Genomic DNA, 21,535 nt, shown 5'->3' with positions numbered 1-21,535 from the left:
AACTCCAGCTATTGCTGTTCTGTCATTATCCCTGCCTGTGTCCCCTTCCAATCAACTTTGGCCAGCTCCTCTAGCATGCCTCTATAATTCCCTTTACTCCACTGTAGTACGGATGCATCTAACATTAGTTTCTCCTTCTCAAATTGCAGTGTGAATTCTATCATATAATCATCACTCTGTCCTAATGATTCCTTTACCTTAAACTTTCTAACCCCTAAAGTTTAACCTCCTGGTTGAGTTGGTTGTGCAGAAGGTGAATACAATGTTTGCATTCATTTTTAGAGGTACAGAATATAAAAGCAGCGATGTGATGTTGAGGCTCTATAAGTATTTTGTGCAGTTTTGGGCTCCTTATTTTAGAAAGGATATACTGACATTGGAGAGGGTTCAGAAAAGATTCACAAGAATAATTTCTGGAATGAAAGGGCTACCGTATGCCGAACGTCTGGCAGCTCTTGGGATGTATTCCCTGGAGTTCAGGAGAATGTGGGGGGATCTCATAGAAACATTCTGAATATTGAAAGGACTGAACAATTTAGATAGAGCAAAGTTATTTCCCATGGTAGGGGATTCTAGGACAAGAGGGCACAACTTCAGGATTGAAGAACATCCATTTAGTACTGAGATGTGGAGAAATTACTTTAGTCAGAGGGTAGTAAATCTGTGGAATTTGTTGCCACCAGCGGCTGTGGAGGCCAAGTCATTGGGTGTATTTAAGGCAGAGATAGATAAGTTCTTGATTAGCCAGGGCATCAAAGGTTATGGGGTGAAGGCAGGGGAATGGAGATGATGGGAAGAATTGGATCAGCCTGTGATTGAATGGTGGAGCAGACTCGGTCTGAGTGGCCTACTTCTGCTCCTCTATCTTATGATCTTATGATTTTATCATCAAATGCAGTTCATTACACACCACCCAAAGCAAAATAGCATTTCCCCTGATGGGCTCAACCATAAGCTGCTGAAAAAAACCACTTCAGAGGTATTCTACAAATTCTCTCTTGGGATGCAATACCAACCTGATTTTCCCAATCTATCTGCATATTGAAATCCCCCATAAGTATTGTAGCATTGTCCTTTTGACATGCTTTTTCTATTTTCCATTGTAATTTGTAGCTCACACATGGCTACTGTTTGGAGGCCTGTATATAACTCCCATCAGGGGTTTTTTACACTTGTATTACCTTAACTCTATCCACAAGGAATCTACATCTTCTGCACCTATGCCACCTTATTAAAGACTTAATCTCATTTTTTACCATTAGAGCCACCCACTCCCTTTGCCTGTCCTTTCAATACAATGGACATCCTTGGATGTTAAGCTCCAAACTATGATTTTTTTTCACCCACAACTCAGTGATGCCCACAATGTCATACTTGACAATCTCTAACTGCGCTACCAGATTATCTACCTTATTCCATATACTGCATCCTTCAGTTCTGTATTCATCACCCTTTTTGATTTTATCCCCATGTTACACTGCACCTCATTCTACTGACTTCAAGTTTGCCCCATCACGTGCCTGTCCAACCTGACAGTCTCACCGCACACAGCATCTAGTTGCATAACAACTGCCCCATTCTTAGCCCCATCAATCCACTACTCATCCCACTGTCAAATTAGTTTAAATTCTTCCCAACAACTCCAGCAACCTACCCACTGTGATATTGCCCCCCTCGGGTTCAGATGTAACCAATCCCTTTTGTACAAATCCTACCTTCCCCAGAAGAGATTCAAATGATTCTGAAGATCTGCAGCCACACATTCATTTGCCAAATCATTCTAATCTTACCCTCACTGACCCATGGTACAGGCAGCAATCCAAAGATTACTACACTAGAGGTCCTGCTTTTCAGTTTTCTACCTAACTTCCTAAATTCTCTCTTCAAGACCTTTTTTCCAACCTATGTCATTGGTGTCAATATACACTAAGAGCTGGTTACTCACTGTCCTCCTTTAGAATGCCATGGACCCTATCTAAGACATCCCTGACCCTGGCACCTGGGAGGCAACATACCATCCAGGTATCTTTTTCACGTCCACAGAATCCCGTATCTACTCATCTAACTATGGAGTCCTCTATCAATACTGCAGTCGTCTTCTCCCCTTTCCCTTCTGAACCACAGTGCCAGGCTCAGCCAGTCATCTCTGGCAATAGGTCACTCCCACCCAGAATAGTATCTAAAGTGGAATTCTTAATATTGAGGGGAATGGACACAGGGTTACTCCTGTCTGGCTGCCCATTTCTTTTCCTTCTCTTGACAGTCACCCAGGTACCTGCCTCCTGCAACTTATGGGTGACTATCTCCCTGTAGCTCCTCTCTATTACCTCCTCGGTTTCCCATTTGAGCTGAAGGTCATCGGGCTTCAGATCCAGTTTCTTAACAAATTCTCTGAGGAGCTGCAGCTTGGTGCACCTGGTGCAGATGTGGTTTTCTGGGAGGCTGGTAGTCCCCAGAATTCCCACATCTCACACAAAGAATCCAACACAGCCCCTGGAGCCATTTTCACTCCACTAGCAGATGAAGAATGAAGAAGAAGAAGAAACTTACTAGAAACTTACCCCACCCAAGCCTAATGATCCAAAGCCTCAGCGCTCTAAGACTGGTCCACTCACATGACAGCCACTTGAACAATGGCTGCCCTTGTCCCCATTTTATTTTTATTTGCCCTGGCTAATAAATTGTGATTGCATTGGGCCACCGGAAAAAAATACCTGCAGATGCTCCTTTTTAGATCTTATATTGAGCACCTATCAAGCTTCAACTTGCAATCGTGGAAGGAGTTAGAAAGGCAGCCTGAGCACATAAGCTCCATTTTATGCCAAAGGAAAATGATTCACATTCTGGTAAGTTTAGCAAGGTTTTAAGGTCACATAAAAGCTCTGCTTTTAACTTTCATCCTCAGAGTAAATTAGCTTAATTATAAATCTGCAACACATAAATCAGAGACTGGGCTAAAATATCTCTGTCTTAACTTTCTGGTCAGTATTATTGCATGCATTCACTGAGAGTTCAGATCCCTGAATCTAATTGATGATTTAAAAATAATAATTTTGTATAAAATAAACAGAAATACAGCTGCAATAGTGACAATTGGAAAAACTGTACATCTCATCCTACCAGTATCAGAAATAAAGTTTCTGCACAAATGACAATATACATCCCATCTTCTTGTGCCCACACAATAGCAACCCTTCCAATTTGATTGCTTTTAAGATTCCCGTCACACAGTTTGCAAAAAGAGTACTTCAGTGGAAACGGTGTATTTACCATTTAGGAAGATGGTATTTACCATTTTGCTAGCAATATGTATAAGAGCTGTGCTTTACCTGTGCTGAGGTGCTGTTTAGTTTCTGCAGTCCATTCTCCAAACGCTCCATCTTGGCCGTAAGCTCTTTACTCTTCTTCGCTAGCAGGTTTTGATACAGCTTGATTTGTTCAAGGAATGACTTGGGTGTAGTATAATTATACCGTCGTTCATTAATTAAATAGGACTTGGATGTTTCATTGACACTGGTGTGTACATATGCCATAAACTTGCTTACAGATTCTTTAATTGAAGGCTATAGAGAAAGGAAAAGTTATGAGAAAAATGTGTTGTTAAAATGCTTCCTAGTGATAAGAAATTAGGTGCTTATATTGCTAACTAAAATATTATAATTAGGACAAAACTACAAGGCATTGACACATTCATGCGTAACCCTCATATACTATGACTCACAGAAATCATCTTCTTTTGCCAGCATTTTCTAAATCAAGGACAGCACTAATTGCAGCCATACAGTCTGAGACATGATTTTTTTCAACAGAGTTCAGAATATGGATGCGGTGTATGAGGTTCAGGGAGGAGGTGAAAGGGATTGTAGTATCCATTCTGGGGCAGGTCACTCACGTTTGGACCCCACCAGACACTCAGCTGGCACCTGTGGCTACAAGTAGATGCTTACATGCAAAAGTGGCCACACCCTAGTACCCACTTTTCGACAAGCAGGCTAAACCAGGTGAGGGTAGCTGGCAGCATCGTACCCCCGGTCAGTTAGGGACATGTCTATCTCAGCATGTGAAGTCAGCTCTGGTGTACAGGAACGATGAGATCTACAGTGAGATTCAACTGCTAGGAAGGCTGTACTGCAACGCTCCGTGGAGAGCAAACGACATGACAAGGCACAGGAGATGTCATGGTCATCCACTCCAACCAAGTTAGCGATGCTTGCTTGTACCATTAATTTGGACTTCTGAGGTCAAGAGAGTGAAATTGCCTCAGTACACTGATGCTTCCACTTCAAAATTCTCCTACACAGGTTTCCTTCAATTGTCAGACACAATGGACAAGCACCACCAAGAAAATGGTAAATAATTAGGATTTGTTTTCTACTTAGTATTTAAACTTAACATTTCATCTGCTTGTAGTTAACATGAACATAATTTCAGTACAGTACAGCAAGCCCTAGATAACCAGATATCCACAATATATCTTATAATATAATTATATATTATATATATATATTACCTTATAATATCTTATCACGTAATATATATCCACAAAATATCCACAATGTATCTTTACTCATTTATCTCAATGCAAAAAATGAGAAAGTAAATCAAGTGAGACTACTCTTCTACAGAAAGTAAATCATTGCAGATGTTCTAAAATCTAATCATTATAGAGATGTTTCATTGCCATTTTTATTTTAAATATTGAATTTACCAATGTTACCAACAGAAGAATGTCAATCTTTATTCAAATACACATATCTGCAAAGGCACATTGATCATTTCCTTGTAATCAAGGATCTGTTTAAGAAGGAAGTGGCAGATTCTAAAAGCATGGGGATATGTGAACTCTATCCTGAGGGATAATGCTTATGTAGTCCCAAATGAGTTCAAATAGATTGTAACATTACTCCTGCTTGTCCCTACTTTCCATTAATCGAAATATCAATTCCTTCCTTTATGCAGATAGGGTTCATTTTTCAAAGAACAAGGCATGAAAAACTTTGTTTGTCAATCAAGGCCATCATTTTTATTGCACTGCAAAAACCTGGTGGCTATAATTAAAAACGGTAGTGCTAAAGCTAAAATGTTTCTACTTGTGTTAATGACCAACTCAAATTAAAAATAGTTCCAGCTAGTTCTAACTTGAATGGAGCCAAGACTGAGACTGTAACAAATACATGCAGGGAAAGTGTTGCACAGAAAAAAAGGAATTGTCAGATATAAAAACACCAGATTACATCTGGTTTGTATTTTATTGGCCTTTTGCCCAGTTTATATAGTAATTATCATCATTATGTGCCATGTTGTATTACATGGGCAAGCATGGTCTTTTGACCATGATTGTTCCTGGCAAATTTTTCGACAGAAGTGGTTCATCATTGCCTTCTTCTGGGCAGTCTTTGCAAGGCGGGTGACCCCAGACATCATCAATACCCTTCAGAGATTGTTTGCCTGGCGTCAGTGATTGAATAACTAGGTCTTGGGATATACAACAGACACTCACACGACTATTCCCCCGTAACTTCACCTGACCCTGATTGGGGGGTCTAAGCAGGCGCAACACTTGCCAGCTAGCAGAGGGAAGGAGCACCTTACACCTCTTTTGATAGAGATGTACCTCCACCCCACCACCCACAGTTATAAAATTAAAATAAATATCTTGTCAGTTCATAGCAGTCAATTTCTATAAATTAGACTGCAGGACCCAGATATGACACGTAAAAACACTGGTTGTGGAAAGATTTAAGAAGCACAGATTCAAAATCATCTATTTCTTCCCAAAAGAATATGTCCTTGCTTTATTTTAAACTGCAAATTTATTCCATCCTAAAATGTTACTTTCTCTGATAATTTATCTAATTTACATTTGAATGTATCAAGAAATTGCACTCCTCTGATCTATTACTTGATCACTCACCATCTCACTGAAATAATGTTCCTGCACTTACCTTTCTCAAAACACATGCGTTGTTTTTGTTGTTGTGGAGTTAAAATAGCTATAAATAGTTGTATTATTAAGATAATTTGGAATCCTAATGACAGTGATCACACATCACCAATCAATTCTCTCTTCCCCAGGGAGGACAAGCCCAATTTATATAATTGCACCTCAGAATCTAGTTCTTCTATCCCTTCAATCATTCTACTTGCTTTCGTTTTCATCTTTTCAATTGGGGTAATATTTCTTTTCCACTGTGGTAACCAAAAGCATATACAGTATTATAAGTGGTTATTAAATTCTATGTGAATATTTTACTTAAATGTACTTTTGATGTCTTATGCCTGTCTCAGGGTGCATTAACTGCAACTATGTGGATCCCACTTGCCGACTGCTGTCCAAACATGTAATCTCCTTAATTGCTATGTTTTAAAAGAAGCAGTTCAGCCAGAAAGATATGAACATCATCTACAGGAAACACAATTCTCCTATTTTAGTTTAAATGGTCAAACCATTTTTAAGATGAGTGCAGCAAAATATTATTTAATCTTTAGAAGAAAATATGGGAATTGTCTAATAGACTTCAGATATCCAGTTATTGCACTATGTACAGTTACACAATAGACGTATTGGATCATACAAATTCTTGATTCCATGCAAGATATTAAAACTGCGAATTCCTTTTTTACATGCTTTGTGCACAGATCAAATGATTGTTGCACTACTTCCATAAGTACATTACTTTATCCATGAATATATTACACATCATTTTAATTTCGATGTAAAATCCAATGATTCATCTTTACAAGTAATAAAAGAACAAGTGGATCTGTGGTTTCCAATGACTAATTGCTAAATTGAGCAGATCTATACGGGTTAATAAAAATGCGAGGATACTTAATCTGTTGATGGAAAGGTAAAGCTCGCATGGCATCATCAACCATACAAAATACACCAACAGGTTCTGTGAAATGTGCCAAAACTAATAATGATCTCACATCAACGTTGTCGGTCTCCTGTAGGAAGCGCAGGCTGACAGATTCCAAAGCTTCCTTGGGCCACTCGTGAAACCAGTCTATTGCAGTGCAGTTGACGACAGCGGGGAACTTCCTACTGCGAACACGCAGTTTGTTACCAACCGGTGAGAAACACAAAGCTACCTGTGTGAAAATAAACATGGAATCATTTTGCTGGCATTTAATAGGACGAGATATGTACTGTGCATTAACTTGCTGAGCCTTCCCTTCCAGGGCTTGTGAGTAGTAGTAGACAGATGTGACAGTGCAGAAGTTTAAAGTGAATCACTGCTCATTTTATTCTCGTGGTTGCATGGTCTGGGATCAGAGATGCAAAACTTCTCAGCAGGACAGAGAAAAAAGAATTCTGTGGTATTTGATCTTTGGTTCCACATGGTATAGGCAGACTAATTGATGGATAAGGATGACAGTCTTCAGATGCTTTGTCCAGGTCAGATAGTGGATAGATTTCATTACTATCACAGAACCACAAATGATACAGTTAGGGTGACACTCTTACTTCACTGTTATCTTTGAAGTTCTCATGCAGCTAAATATATGTGCTTCAATATTCTCTACTTCAAATGAAGCAATTAAAAATAACATCTATAGAAAATATATACATAATTGCTTTATTAGTTTTCCAATAATTAATTGTAATCATATTTGGAAAGACTTCATCATGACCAAACATTTTTTCAATGTGCATCTCATAACATCAGTGCTGTAGTGTGAAGTATAGAGGTGCACAAATTGCCCATAACAGAACTTGATGGCAAGTGCCAACAGTTCCAAATGGAATTAAAGCTTTCAGAAGGTTGTAACTGGGCCACCCATGCATGTGTAGTTGAGCTCTGAAGTTGCAATCTTACTGTGCACTGAGAGTTTTACTGCATCCTGCTTGCCATCTTCAGCCACGATATAAAGATTTTAGTTATGTGCTCCAGCTGTTTTTTTAAATAAAACAGATTAATCAACTTAATTTTCAACGGTTGTTATACTCTCATGGTTATAAGTGTTCAGAAACTTGTAACATAATGAGCTAACAAAGCTGGGTATGTGACTTTGCTCAATGACAAGTCCTTCAAGGGAACTTAGTGGGCAGCATTATTTCGTGTTTTTATCCTTGCCATCACTCAGGCTTCATCAGAGAACAGGCATAACTACATCCATTAGATGAGTTCAGGCACACAGGCAGCTGTTCTATGCAGAGTCCATATTGCACGATCTGCTCTAATGTTCTCATGTAAAATCATTGTACACTGATAAAGTGAATATTGTACCATTGTTATTTTTGGTGATTCAAATAATCAGAAAAAAATCTATATCAGCTCATGCTGCAGTCTGTAAATCCTTTAATAAAGCGATGATTTAAGATTAACCGGATTAGAATTGGAATTGGTTTATTATTGTCACATGTAAATAATGTGTGGCTGAAGAATCATGAAGACCATAAGATATTGGAGCAGAATTAGGCCATTTGGCCCATCAAGGAGCAGGATTTCAGATTTGTGGATAATTTGGATCCCTTCTGGGGAAGGAATCACCTGTACACAAAGGACGCTTACAAGTGAACATGAGAGGGACCAAAGTCCTTGCAGGCACAGCTTTTGGAGGCATAAATGCATATATGACATAAATGCAAGTTGGATTTTTTCCCCCAGTTGGATGGGTTGAAATGTGTCTCTTTAATGCAAGAAATATCAGGAACAAGAATGATGAACTTAGAGCATGGATCAGTCCATGGAACTATGATATTATGGCTATTACAGAGACTTAGATGCCACAACTGCGGGAATGGCAGTTGAAATTTCTGGGGTTTAGATGTTTCAAAAGAGACAGGCAGGAGGTAAATGGGGTGGAGAAGTGGCTTTCCTAATCAGGAATAGTATCCCAGCTGCAAAACGGAGGGATCCCGAGTCATTCTGGGTAGAAGTCAGAAACAGCAAGTGAGTGATCATTCCACTGGGAGTATTCTGGAGACCCCCCCCCCCCCCCCAACCCCCAGTCGCAACAGCGACATCGAGAAGCAGATTGGTAAGCAGATTTTGGAAAGGCACAAACATAACAGGGTTGTCGTCAAGACTTTAATTTCCATAAGATATAGGAGCAGAAGTAGGCCATTCGGCCCATCGAGACAGCCTTAATATTGATTAACAACTCCTTAGTGCAAAAGGTTTAGTTAAGACAAAATTTGGTTAGATGTGTCCAGGAAGAATTTATGACACAATATCCCAAGATCACAAGACAAAGGAGAAAAAGTAGGCCATTCGGCCCATCGAGTCTGCTCCGCCACTCCACCATGAGCTAAACTATTCTCCCGTCTAGTTCCAATTTCTGGCTTTTCCCCATATCCCTTGATACCCTGACTAATTAGATACCTGTCAATCTCCTCCTTAAACACCTTCAATGATTGGGCCTCCAGAGCTGGATGTGGCAATGAATTCCATAAATCCACGATCCTCCTGCTGAAAAAAATTCTCCTCATCTCTGTTTTAAATGGGTACCCTCTAATTCTAAGACTGTGACCTCTTGTCCTGGACTCACCCACCAAGGGAAACAGCCTTTCCACATCTACTCTGTCCAACCCTTTCAATATTCAAAATTTTTCTATGAGATCTCCTCTCATTCTTCTATACTCTAATGAATACAATCCAAGAGCCAACAAATGCTCCTCATATGTTAATCCTTGCATTCCTGGAATCATCCTCATGAATCTTCTCTGAACTCTCTACAACATCAGCACATCCTCTCTAAGACAGGGGGCCCAAAACTGCACACAGTATTCTAAATGGGGTCTCACCAGTGCCCCATAGAGCCTCATCAACACCTCCTTATTCTGAAACACTATTCCTCTTGAAATGAACGCCAACATAGCATTCGCTTTCCTTACTGCCGATCCAACCTAGTGGTTAACCTTTAGGGTATCCTGCACTAGGACCCCCAAGTCCCTTTGCACTTTCGATTTTTGAATTTTCTCCCCATCTAAATAATAATCTGCCCGATTGTTTCTTCTTCCAAAATGTACAACCGTACATTTCTCAACATTGTATCTCATTGGCCATTTCTTTGCCAACTCTCCTAAACCAACCAAGTCTCTCTGCAACCTTTCCGTTTCTTCAACACTTCCTGCTCCTCCACCTACCTTGGTGTCATCCGCAAACTTAGCCACAAAACCATTTAATCCATAATCTAAATCATCAATATACATTGTAAAAAGAAGAATATGCAGACAAGCTGAGCCCATAATGGATCTAATACTTGGTAATGAACTTAAGGTAGTATATGGTGACTTATACTCCAGTAATTAACCTTAAACCCGGTCAGGTGACAGATCTCTAGGTGGGTGAGCTTTCCAGAGTCACTGACCGTAACTCCCTGTCCTTTAACATAGCACTGGACATGGATAGGAAAGAATTCAATTGAGGGAGGGGGGATTATGATGATATTAGGTAGGAACTTGGGAGCATAAATTGGGAACGGATGATCTCAGGGAAATGCAGAGGTTGTTTAGGGAGCACTTGCATGACATTCTGTATAGTTTTGGAGGTAGGGAAGGGATAGTTAGGTGAGGGGATGGTAAAATGAAAGGACAATGGTTGACAACAGATGTGAAACATCTAATCAAGAGGAAGAAAGATGCTTACTTAAAGATTAAGAAGCAAGGATAAGCTAGGGCTCTTGAGAATTTTAAGACAGCTGGGAAGGAGCTTAAGATTGGACCTAGGAGAGCTAGAAGGGCTCATGAGAAGGCATTAGTACGTAGGATTAAAGAAATCCCCAGGGAATTCTACGCACATATGAAGAACACGCGGATTACTAGAGTGAGGATAAGACTGATCAGGGATAGCGGACAAAAGGTGTGAGGTCAGCACAGAACAGGCTAATACGCTGGAACATGGTGAGGTCACAAAAAAGAATGTACTGGAACATTTAAAAAGCATTAGGATTAATAAGTACCTGAGGTTGGATGGGATACACTCCAAGATACTACAGGAAGCAAGGGAAGAGATTGTTGTGCCTTTGGTGATGATCTTTATGGTCACACTGGCCAAAGGCATTGTACTAGCCGATTGGAGGGATGGTGGCAAGTGTTATTTTATTTTTGTTCAAGAAAGATAATAGGAATAATCTTAGGAATTATAGACCAGTCAGTCATACATCAATGGTGGGCAAACTACTGCAGAGGATTCTTAGAGACAGGATTTACAACCATTTGGAGAATTATAGTTTGATTGAGGAGTGTTAGGTGGCTTTGTGAGGTGCAGGTTGTTCTTCACAAGCCTGCTTGCCTTTTTTGGGAAAATAACAAAACAAACTAATGAACATAGAGTGGTAGATGTGATACATATGGATTTCAATAAAGTATTTGACAAGGTGCCCCATGATAGGATCACTCAAAAAGTAAGGAGGCATAGGATCCAGGAAAACCTGGGTGTACGGATTAAGAACTTACTTGGCCACAGAAGGTAGAGGGTGGTAGCAGATGTAGCACATTCTGCCTGGGCATCACTGACAACTGATTTTCCACTATTTTGGGACCCCGGCTCTCTGTGTTTCTTATAGATGACTTAGCTGAGGAAGCGGAAGGTGGGTTAGTAAGCTTGCAGATTACTTGAAGGTTGGTGCTGTTGTGGACAGTGTAGAAAGTTGTAGTAGGTTACAAAGAGACATCGATAGAATGCAATGCTCAGCTGAGACATGCCAGGTGGAGTTCAATCCAGAGAAGTCTGAAGTGGTGCAGTTTGCAAGGTCAAATATGAAGGCTGACGACAAGGTTAATGGCAGGGTTCTTAGCAGTGAGGGGTAACAGAAGATCTTGGAATACATGTCCATAGATCCCTCAAAGTTACCACTCGTGTTGATAGGGTAGTTAAGAAGGAATATGATGTGCTGGCCTTCATTAGTTAGGGGACTGAGTTCAAGAGCCACGAGGTAATGCTGCTGGTCTAAAACACTCTGGTTGACCACACGTGGAGTATTGTGTTTAGTTCTAGTCACCTCATTATAGGAAGGATGTGGAAGCTTTAGACAGAGTTCAGAGGAGATTTACCAAGATGCTACCTGGACTAGGGCTTTTCCCTTGGAGTGAATGAGGATGGGAAGCAAGTTGATAGAGATGTACAAAATGATAAAAGTCATAGACGGAATCAACAACCAGTACTTTTTCTCCAAAACGGCAATGGCTGATATGCATAATTTTAAAATAATTGGATGAAATTATGGAGGGGGGAAATACAGAGGTAGTCTTTTTTTACACAAAAGTAACAACTTAACAAAATGCACTGCCAGAGGTGGTGGTAGTGACATATACATTCAGGACATTTAAGACTCTTAGATAGGCATGGGGATGGAATAAGGTTGGAGAGCTATGTGGCAGTGAAGGGTTAGATTGATCTGGGAGCAGGTTAAAAAGCAGGCAAAACATTCTGAACTAAACACCTGTACTATACTGTTCTATGATCCACAGCATGTACCGTTATACATTAAACAGTGTAGAACAAGGTAAACCAATAACAATGCAGAATAAAGTGTAACAGCTACAGGGAAAGAAGAAAGGGGAGAAGAGAAAATGTTCAGGGTGGCTGGGATCTTTGATTATTATGGCTGCTTTACTGATGCAGTGAGAAGTGCAGGCAGAGTCCATGGAGGAGTGCCTGTTTTCCATTTTGTGCTGAGTTGTGTGCACAACTCTGCATTTTCTCATGGCCACGTACAGAATATTTTCCACACCAAGCAGTTATGCATCCAATAGGAGGCTTTCTATCACGATATCATTGTTGGCACGTGGCCTAGTGGGCAAGGCATCAGACTAGTAACCTGAAGGTCACTGGTTCGAGCCTCAGCTGAGGCAGCGTGTTTGTGTCCTTGAGCGAGGCACTTAACAACACATTGCTCTGCGACGTCACCGGTGTCCTAGTGCCCTTCCCTTGGACAACATCGGTGGCATGGAGAGGGGAAGGCCTGCAGCTTGGGCAACTGCCGGTCTCCCATACAACCCTGCCCAGGCCTGCGCCCTGGAAACTCCAGGTGCAGATCCATGGTCTCTCGAGACCGACAGATGCCACCACCTATCATGATAAGGAGGACAAGGCCTACAGGAGTGGACAAAAAGAGGAGTTGAAAAAGACAACATACAAGCTCGAGAACCTAACCAGAGCTACCAAATATTGGAAAACCCTTTTTCTGTAGATGACTGTGCTTCAGTTTAGAAAGGCTTTCAGTCCATTACCAACTACAAAAAGACGACATCCACTGCCAATGACCCCCTCCTCCCAAACTTGATAAATAAATTCTACTTCATATTTGACTCACAGATCACCTTTCAAAGAACCCCCTCAAATGCCTATTCAGCCAGATCATCACCAATACCCCACATGCTTAGTTGTCAAGGAAGAGTAGGTGAGGAAGCTGTTTGGGAAGCAAAATATCAAGAAGGCTGCTAGCCCTGACCCAGTGTCCTTAAACACTGTGCTAACTATCTGTCAACAGCCTCTACAGATGTTTTCAATCAGTCTCCTAACATGTTGCAAAAAATCTGTATTTATTTCTGTCCCCCAAAAAAATCAAAGATCGCTGGACTCAATGACTACAGGCCAGTTGCACTCACATCAATCACAATGAAGACTTTTGAAAGGCTGGTCATGTCATTGCTCAAAACCATAACTCAAAACTTTCTAGATCTGCTGCAGTTCACCCACAGAGCCAACAGAACTGCAGATGATGCAATTAACATCGGTCTGGATTTCATTATACAGCACCTCACTCCTCTGATACATAGGTTAGGATTCTCTTTGTCGATTTCTGTTGAGCTTCAATGCCATCATTCCCGAGCTTATGCAAGAGAACCTCTCCAAATTTAATGTGCTAGGTCCCATCTGCAAGTGGATCCTAAACTCCATCTGCAAGTGGATCCTAAACTTCCTCTCTGACAGGAACAGTATCTTTAGTGGGTAGCTGGAATAATGGGAAGCAAAAGGATTGGGAAGCTTTTAAAAAGCCAACAGAACTCAACTAAAAAAGCAAGGAAAAAAATATGTAATATGAAGTAAGCTTGCCAATAATATCAAAGAGACACCAAAAGCTTTTTTTCAGAGATATAAAGAGTAAAAGAGAGGTGAAAGTGGATATCATATTACTGGAGTATATGGGGAATAAATAAATATTGAATGAACTTAATAAGTATTTCACATCAGCTTTCACTGTAGAGGACACCAGCAGAATACTAGAAATTGGGAGTGCGTCGGGAGGCAGAATAGTTGCTATTACAAAGGAGAAGGTGCTTGGGAAGGTAAAATGTTTGAAGGTAGATGAGTCATATGGACCAGATGGTAAACACACCAGGGTTCTGAAACAGGTAGCTGAAGAGATTATGGAAGCACTAGTAATGACTATCAGAAATAATTAGATTCTGGAATGGTTCCAGAGGACTAGAAAATTGCAAATGCTACTCCACTCTTTAAGAAGGAAGGGAGGCAGAAGAAAGGACATTTAGTTTGACTTCTGTGGTTGGAAGGATGCTTGAATGTGTTATTAAGGATGGGGTTTCGGGGTACTTGGAGGCACATGATAAAATAGGCCCAAGTCAGCACAGTTTCCTTTAAGGGGAAATCTTCTGTTAGAAAATCTGTTAGAATTCTTTGAGGAAATAACAGGCAGGATAAACAGAGGAGTGTCAGTCGATGTCGTGTACTTGGATTTTCAGAAGGCATTTGACAAAGTGTTTCACATGAGGCTGTAAATAAGAAAGACCCATGGTATTACTGGAAGGATACTAATGTGGATAGAAGATTGGCTGTCTGGCAGGAGGCAAGAAGTGGGAATAAAAGGAGTCTTTCCCAGTTGACCGCCAGTGACTAGCAGTGTTCCAAAGGGGTCAGTGTTGGGACTGCTCCTTTTCATGTTATATGTTAATGATCTGGATGACAGAATTGATGGCTTGTAACCAAGTTTGCAGCTGATACAAAGATAGGTGGAAGGGCAGGTAGTGTCGAGGAAGCAAGGTTTCTGCAGAAGAACTTGGACAGATTGGGTGAGTGGACGAAGAAAACAGTGCAAGGTGTATGGCAATGCACTTGGTAAAAAGAATAAAGGTGCTGACTATTTTCTAAATAGAGCACAATTCCACATGCACAATTCCACAGAAGTTGCAATTTAAGTCAGTAGTAAGGGGTCAAATGAATATTAGCACTCATGCTGGGAGCACTGGAATTTAAAAGCAAGGATGTGATGCTGAACTTCTGTAACGCATTTGTCAGATGATACTTGGAATATGATAAGCAGGTTTGGGCCTCTTATCAAAGAAATGATGACTTGTCATTGGAGAGGATCCAGAGAAGATTCACGAGAATGATCCTGAGAATGAAAGGGTTAACTTATGAGGAGTGCTTGAGAGCATTAACCCTGTACTCGCTGGAGTTCAGAAGAATGAAGAGGGATCTCATTGAAACTTGTCTAATATCAAAAGGTTTAGATGGAGTGGATATGGAGAGTACGTTTTCCTCCAAAGGAGGGGTCCAGGACCAGAGGACACAGACCCTAATTACAAGGATAGAGATAGGGAGGAATTTCTTAATTCAGAGGGTGGTGAATATGTGGAACAGAGATAGGGAGGAATTTCTTAATTCAGAGGGTGGTGAATATGTGGAATTCATCTTCACGTCCAAGTCATTGGGTATATTTAAGACAGAGGTTGATAGGGTTTCAAAGGTTACGGAGTAAAGGCAGGAGAATTGGGTTGAGGGAGATAGTATATCAGCAACGATAAAATGGTGGAGCAGCCCCAATGGGCCAAATGTCCTAACTCTGTCCCCAATGTCTAATGGTCGTATTTGAGACTTGGCAAGTACATCTCCACAGACCTCTCAGTCAGCACTGGTGCGCCACAGGAGTGTGCACTCTCCCCTCTTCTATTTTCTCTGTACACTAATGACTACATCTCCATCAGTTAAACTGATAAAGTTTTCAAATGACCGGAGGTGACGAACCTTAGTACCACCAGGAAGTAAACAAGCTAGTGCCCTGGTGTAAACACAAAACTTAGAGCTGAATGCCCTCAAAAACTGTGGAAATGCATACAGTTTTCAGGAGAAATTTACCTCCTCTCTACCCACTATCATCAACAATGCTACACTTAGCAGCACATCAACACTCAGGTTTCTGGGCATCATTATTTCACAGGACCTCATGTGGGAGAATCTCCTTCATTATTAAAAATGTTCAGCAAAGGATGTACTGTACTTCTTGTGGCAGTCAGTAAAATTCCACCTTCCACAGAACATGCAGGAGCAATTCTACATTGCTATTATAGAGAGCATCCTCACATCAGTCATCACTGTCCGGTTTGGCACAGCATCCTCTCACAGTATATGAATACCACAGCAAACTGCCAGAAAGCAGATAAGGTTATTGGCATACTCTACAATCACTGCAGGACTTGCAGGTATTAAGGACAAAGAAGTGGGCAGGAAAATTATTGAAGATAGCATCCTTCCAGCAAACTGCCCTCTCCAAAAGCTCTTTTCTTGAAAACACTAGAGGGTTATTAAAACAAAAAAACTTAATGCCATCTTAAATGTTTCTTCTTCCAGGGGTGGGGAGGTTACTAGAATGTTAATCTGACTAACCACTCTAGTACCCCTCCCCCATCCCTTCTGACCATCAGTCACTGAACTGTTGAGTAAACACTTTAAAAAAAACTTTTAATAATTCTGTTTACATTGTAAATACATGCTAGCATTTACGAGGATTTTACTCATCCATTCTTCTATTTCCATTTTTCTATAATTCTTTATTCTTATAATTGTCGAATGCTGTTTTTGTTGCATGTAGCATCAATACGCTACAGCAATTCCCTAACACATGTAAGTGTATGTTCAGTGGCCACTTTATTAGGTACACCTGTACACCTGCTTGTTAATGAAAACATCTAATCAGCCAATCATGTGGCAGCAAGTCAATGCATAAAACATATAGACATGGTCCAGAGGTTCAGACCAAACATCAGAATGGGGAATAAATGTGATCAAAGTGACTTTGACTATGGAATGATTGTTGATGCCACAGGGAGTAGTTTGAAGCTGTTGATCTCCCGGGATTTTCACACACAACAGTCTTCAGACAGGGGTTTCCAACATTTTTTTATGCCATGAACCAACACCATTAATCAAGGGGTCTGTGGACTCCAGGTTGTGAACCCCTGCTCTAGAGTTTATAGCGAATGGTATGAAAAGCAGAAAACATCCATTGAGCAGCAGTTTGGTGAGTGAAAACACCTTGTAATTGAAAGATGTCAGAGGAAAATGGTGAGACTAGTTCAAGTGTTTATTCTCCTCCATAGACTGCCTAACCTGCTGAGTTCCTCCAGATTTTGTATGTTTTCCTCTGGTTCAAGCTGACATGTATGTGACAGTAGCTCAAAAAACCTCACATTACAACAGTGCCATGGATGGACTACAGCGGCAAAGACTTCAAACATACACTCAGCGGCCATTTCATTTTGTGCAGGACATACCTAATAAAGCAGCCACTGAGTGCACATAGTGATCGATAATGAATGAAACAGGCACTCGTTTCTTTTCTTTTTTATAAAGCTGAATATAAAATTTATCACAGATTTTTTTCATTTGGGAGATAAAATCCCAGTGTGTACTTGACAATTAAATAAAATTAAGAATTTAAGAGACTTTACAACTTTAATAGAAAGCCCAATCTATTTTTTAGTTGTTTGCTGTCATGCTACTAACAGTGTTGAAATTTGTTATTCACACATGGATTGTAACGCACAGCTGCATTATCCAGCGGATAACATCCTCAATGCAGAACATTTGCTAAGTACAAAAATAGACTGAACAACTTTTATTTTCCAACTATCTGGCTTACTCTCTTTTCTTTTGTCTTTGAAATTTGCAGTAAAGTAACTAAGTTCAAACCATTCTTCTATCCTCCATGACAAATCTGATGAGAATGGATATGGAATGTTGAAAGGATAATATAAACTTGGTTTTACACATCTGTCATGAATGGAACAGTAAGTCTGATTATATTGCATTATTGCTAGCCACCACTCGGTCTTGCAATCTATGACATTTGTGGGGTTCCTAATCTCTAGAACTTCCTAAGAGCAGAGAAGCACTGCGTTAATTCATCTAGTAAATCTGCTCTGAACTTGAGCAGATTCCATGGGTGAGAATTTACCGAATTAAACCGGCTTTACCTAATATAACCCACAAAAATGTTTTGACAACTTTGTAAGCAATCTCTTCAAAGATTTCTTGCCATAAACAACATGTACTGCAGCTTCTTCTGCAGCTCAACATAAGTTTCATTTTACCCTTCCCTGCACAAAAAATACTTCAGCACTCTCTGATTCTCCTGTCTGGTGTCTGCATCAGGCTGTTTGATCAATTTTTTTTTTATGTTACAGAGTCATCATTGGATCTACATTCCAAATGATTACATGCATTTCTACTAATTACAATGGATTAATTTACTTCAATAGATTTTCAGGTGAGAAGCCAATTCAAAGTAATTACATATTTACAATGTGATGCATTTCAGTTTGGGGAAAATAACATTAAAACATTCACAGCACCTGTTTTCTGCTAGTGAACCAAACTAACCCCATATTGATATCAACAAACAACTGCTGCGTTAAATGCTGCTTCAAAATCCTTTTGAAATAAAATTCAAATGTTGAGTCTCTATTTTAATATAATGTATATACCTTCTGGACAATTAAGACCCACAAGTTATCAGACACTTTTCTCTTTTACTCACTCTCCCTGTCACTGCTACACATTTTCACAGCACATACATTTACCAAGTCTATTTTTCTCAAATACTGGAATACGACACTATTGTTCAATTTCTGGAATAATGGAGAACAAACTCCCTCTTAGAGTACTAATTCCCACTCAACTCCTGTTCCTGAAGTTATTGCCATGCCTCCAGTGGATACAGCAGAGAAATTTCCTCCACAACTGTAGCTAACGCCACTAGAATCCTGTCAGATTGAAACTCTGAAGAAGCTACTGATCTTCATTCCCATGTGTGTCTGAGTAAGAATCATACATTTTATTGTTAGTACGGAGTTGAATGGCAACAATTCTGCATTCTAATTAGGAAATTTCACGCTATTCTATCAACAGCCATTGAATAAAACGTCATCCAGTTTTCCACATAAGTGTCTTTCGATGAACCTGATAATGCCATTAGATAGCAGAACATTAATATGGCACCAAAAAATACACTGACAATCCAAATTGAACCTCTATTCCATTTTATAATGTGCATGATATACAATTTCACCAACCCTGCAAATCTCTAAATATTATGAAGAAGCACCACTCACTAAATCTATTTACCACAATGGAACTGTGCACCAACCCGTGTATTATTTGGTGGAAGCTTCTTTAACTCTTTCTATGTGCGAAACAAATTACTTTCTATGCTTTTATCTGAGAAATATGTGAAAATACAAATTATACATGTAATGCCCTGGTTAAGATTTCTACTGCAATGCTATATTTTATTTTAGCAGTTTTCTGCAAAAGCAATGCGTCCTGCTAGTAAGAATTTTTTGACTTTGGCTAAATATCAGAAGCCAACTTAATTTGAATTCCTCTACCGGTAGTCAATATAATAGTTGCAAATGCGTTTTTTTCCATTTAATAACAAATTAAATGGCAAATCAATAATTTACAAACACCACATTATCAACAAACATTATTTTCAATTATCCAGTCAATTTTGAAGGAAGATTACCACTTTGTTTGCTTCAAAATTACCTTCAGTTGCTTCCTGACACGATCTATAAAGAACTTCCAGCAATTCTCTCTAGTGTCCATCAAACCCTGTCCTTTGACTTCATTCCGTACACCACTGATGATATTTTCCACTTCATCGTCAGGGAACAGGTCAGGGATTTCACCTGGATGTGTAGAGATAGGAATTGGACGAATAGGGAATAAGGAGAGGGGGATGGTGGAGATGTTATTTATTTGAAAAGCAGAACTGAATGGTGATCAAAACTGAAAATTAATGCAAGGAACACAGTGGAGTTCATTCAAGTATTGCACTGCCTGTTTTTCAATCAGCACAGTTTATTTCTGGTGAAGTAAAGTTTTGTATTTACTCACAGTACTTCTTATTTTAAAAAAAAGTATGATCATTGTTCATACAGAGTGATAAAATGGAAATTTAATTTAATCTGCTGGGGTCATCTACTGTGTCTGGTGGTCCCAAATCTTGGATTTCCAACATCTGCAGAATTTCCTGTGTTTAAGTTAATTTATAATAACCTCTTGGTCAATGGGACTTTACAAATACGAGATTGGAGGCAGAACGCAAGTCACACAAATCATGTTGATATACACTCAGTGACCACTTTATTAGGGTCACCTGCTCATTAACGCAGTTATTTAATCAGCCAATCATATAACAGCAATGCAATGCAGAAAAGCAGGCAGACGCGGCCGCGAGGTTCTGTTGTTGTTCAGACCAACTATTGAAATGGGGAAGAAATGTGATCAAAGTCACTTTGGCTGTGGAATAATTGTTGGTACCACATGGGGTGGTTTGAGTATCTTAAGAGCCCCAGTTGTGCGGGTGAAAATGCACTTTTAATGAGACAGGTCAAAGGAGAATAACTGGAGTGGTTCACGTGACAGTAAAATAGGATGAATAAGCAACAATTTAGGTTTCTCTGTATGTACTACTATTATAATATGCATGGCACATTAATTTCAGGAAAAGAAAAAGCTTCAAAGCTCTGCAAAATTCCACACAGTTACCGTTGCAGAAGGAAATAGACATGTTCATAACTGGGCATATGCTGGATTTTGTGGAAGATATGGAATCATACAGTAGTACAACACAGAAATATGCCTTTTTGGTCCCAATGGTCCGTGCCAATCACAGCACTCGCTGCTATTCCCAGTTGCTTGCGTTCGGTGCATAACTCTCCAAACCCTTCTCCTCCATGTACCTAACCAAATAACTGTTAAATGTTGCAACTATACTCACTTTGACCACTTCTTCTGACAGCTTATTCCAGCTACTCACTAATCTCTTTGTAAAGAAGTCACCCCTCTGGTATCTACGGTCTCTAGTCTTGAGCTCCTAACCCTGGAGAAAAGACCATCGCTGCTCTGCTTATTCTTTCCCCTCATGATTTTATAAACTTGCATGAGATCACCCCTCTGTATTCTGAGGAATAAAGATCCGATCTCTCCCGATAACTCAGGCCCTCTAGTCCAGGCAGCATCCTGATAAATTTCTCCTGCATCCTTTCTATCTTGACAATGTCTTTCCTGTAACAGGCTGACTAAAACGGTACACAATACTCCGAGTTCAGCCTCATCAATGACTTGTATAACTGCAGCATAATGTCTCTACCCCTAAACTTGATGCCCTGAACAATGACGGCCAGCATACTAAAAACTTTGTTCACCATCCTATCTACTTGCATGGCCACTTTCAGCAAGCTATGCATTTGTACTACTAGATCTCTTGTTTTCACACACTCATCAGTGCCCTGCCATTTACTGTATACCTTGCTTTCACTGTCTGAAATGTATCATGT

At 40.0% G+C, this 21,535-nt stretch overlaps 1 protein-coding gene across 1 annotated transcript in view; it reads right to left on the bottom strand.

Moving 5' to 3' along the window:
* The window catches only part of dnah9 (dynein, axonemal, heavy chain 9), a 550,870-nt gene that overhangs the window by 253,618 nt on the left and 275,717 nt on the right, over positions 1–21,535 (bottom strand). The window contains exons 46-48 of the mRNA XM_073025877.1: positions 19,740–19,882; positions 6,934–7,095; positions 3,330–3,563 (exon numbers count right to left, since the gene is read on the bottom strand). Of these exons, the coding sequence (XP_072881978.1) occupies positions 3,330–3,563; positions 6,934–7,095; positions 19,740–19,882 (539 nt within the window). The remainder of the gene's footprint in view (positions 1–3,329; positions 3,564–6,933; positions 7,096–19,739; positions 19,883–21,535) is intronic.

This window comes from Hemitrygon akajei, chromosome 22, assembly GCF_048418815.1.
Source record: "Hemitrygon akajei chromosome 22, sHemAka1.3, whole genome shotgun sequence".
Classification (NCBI taxonomy): Eukaryota; Metazoa; Chordata; class Chondrichthyes; order Myliobatiformes; family Dasyatidae; genus Hemitrygon; species Hemitrygon akajei.
This window is presented reverse-complemented; position numbering and strand designations above follow the sequence as displayed.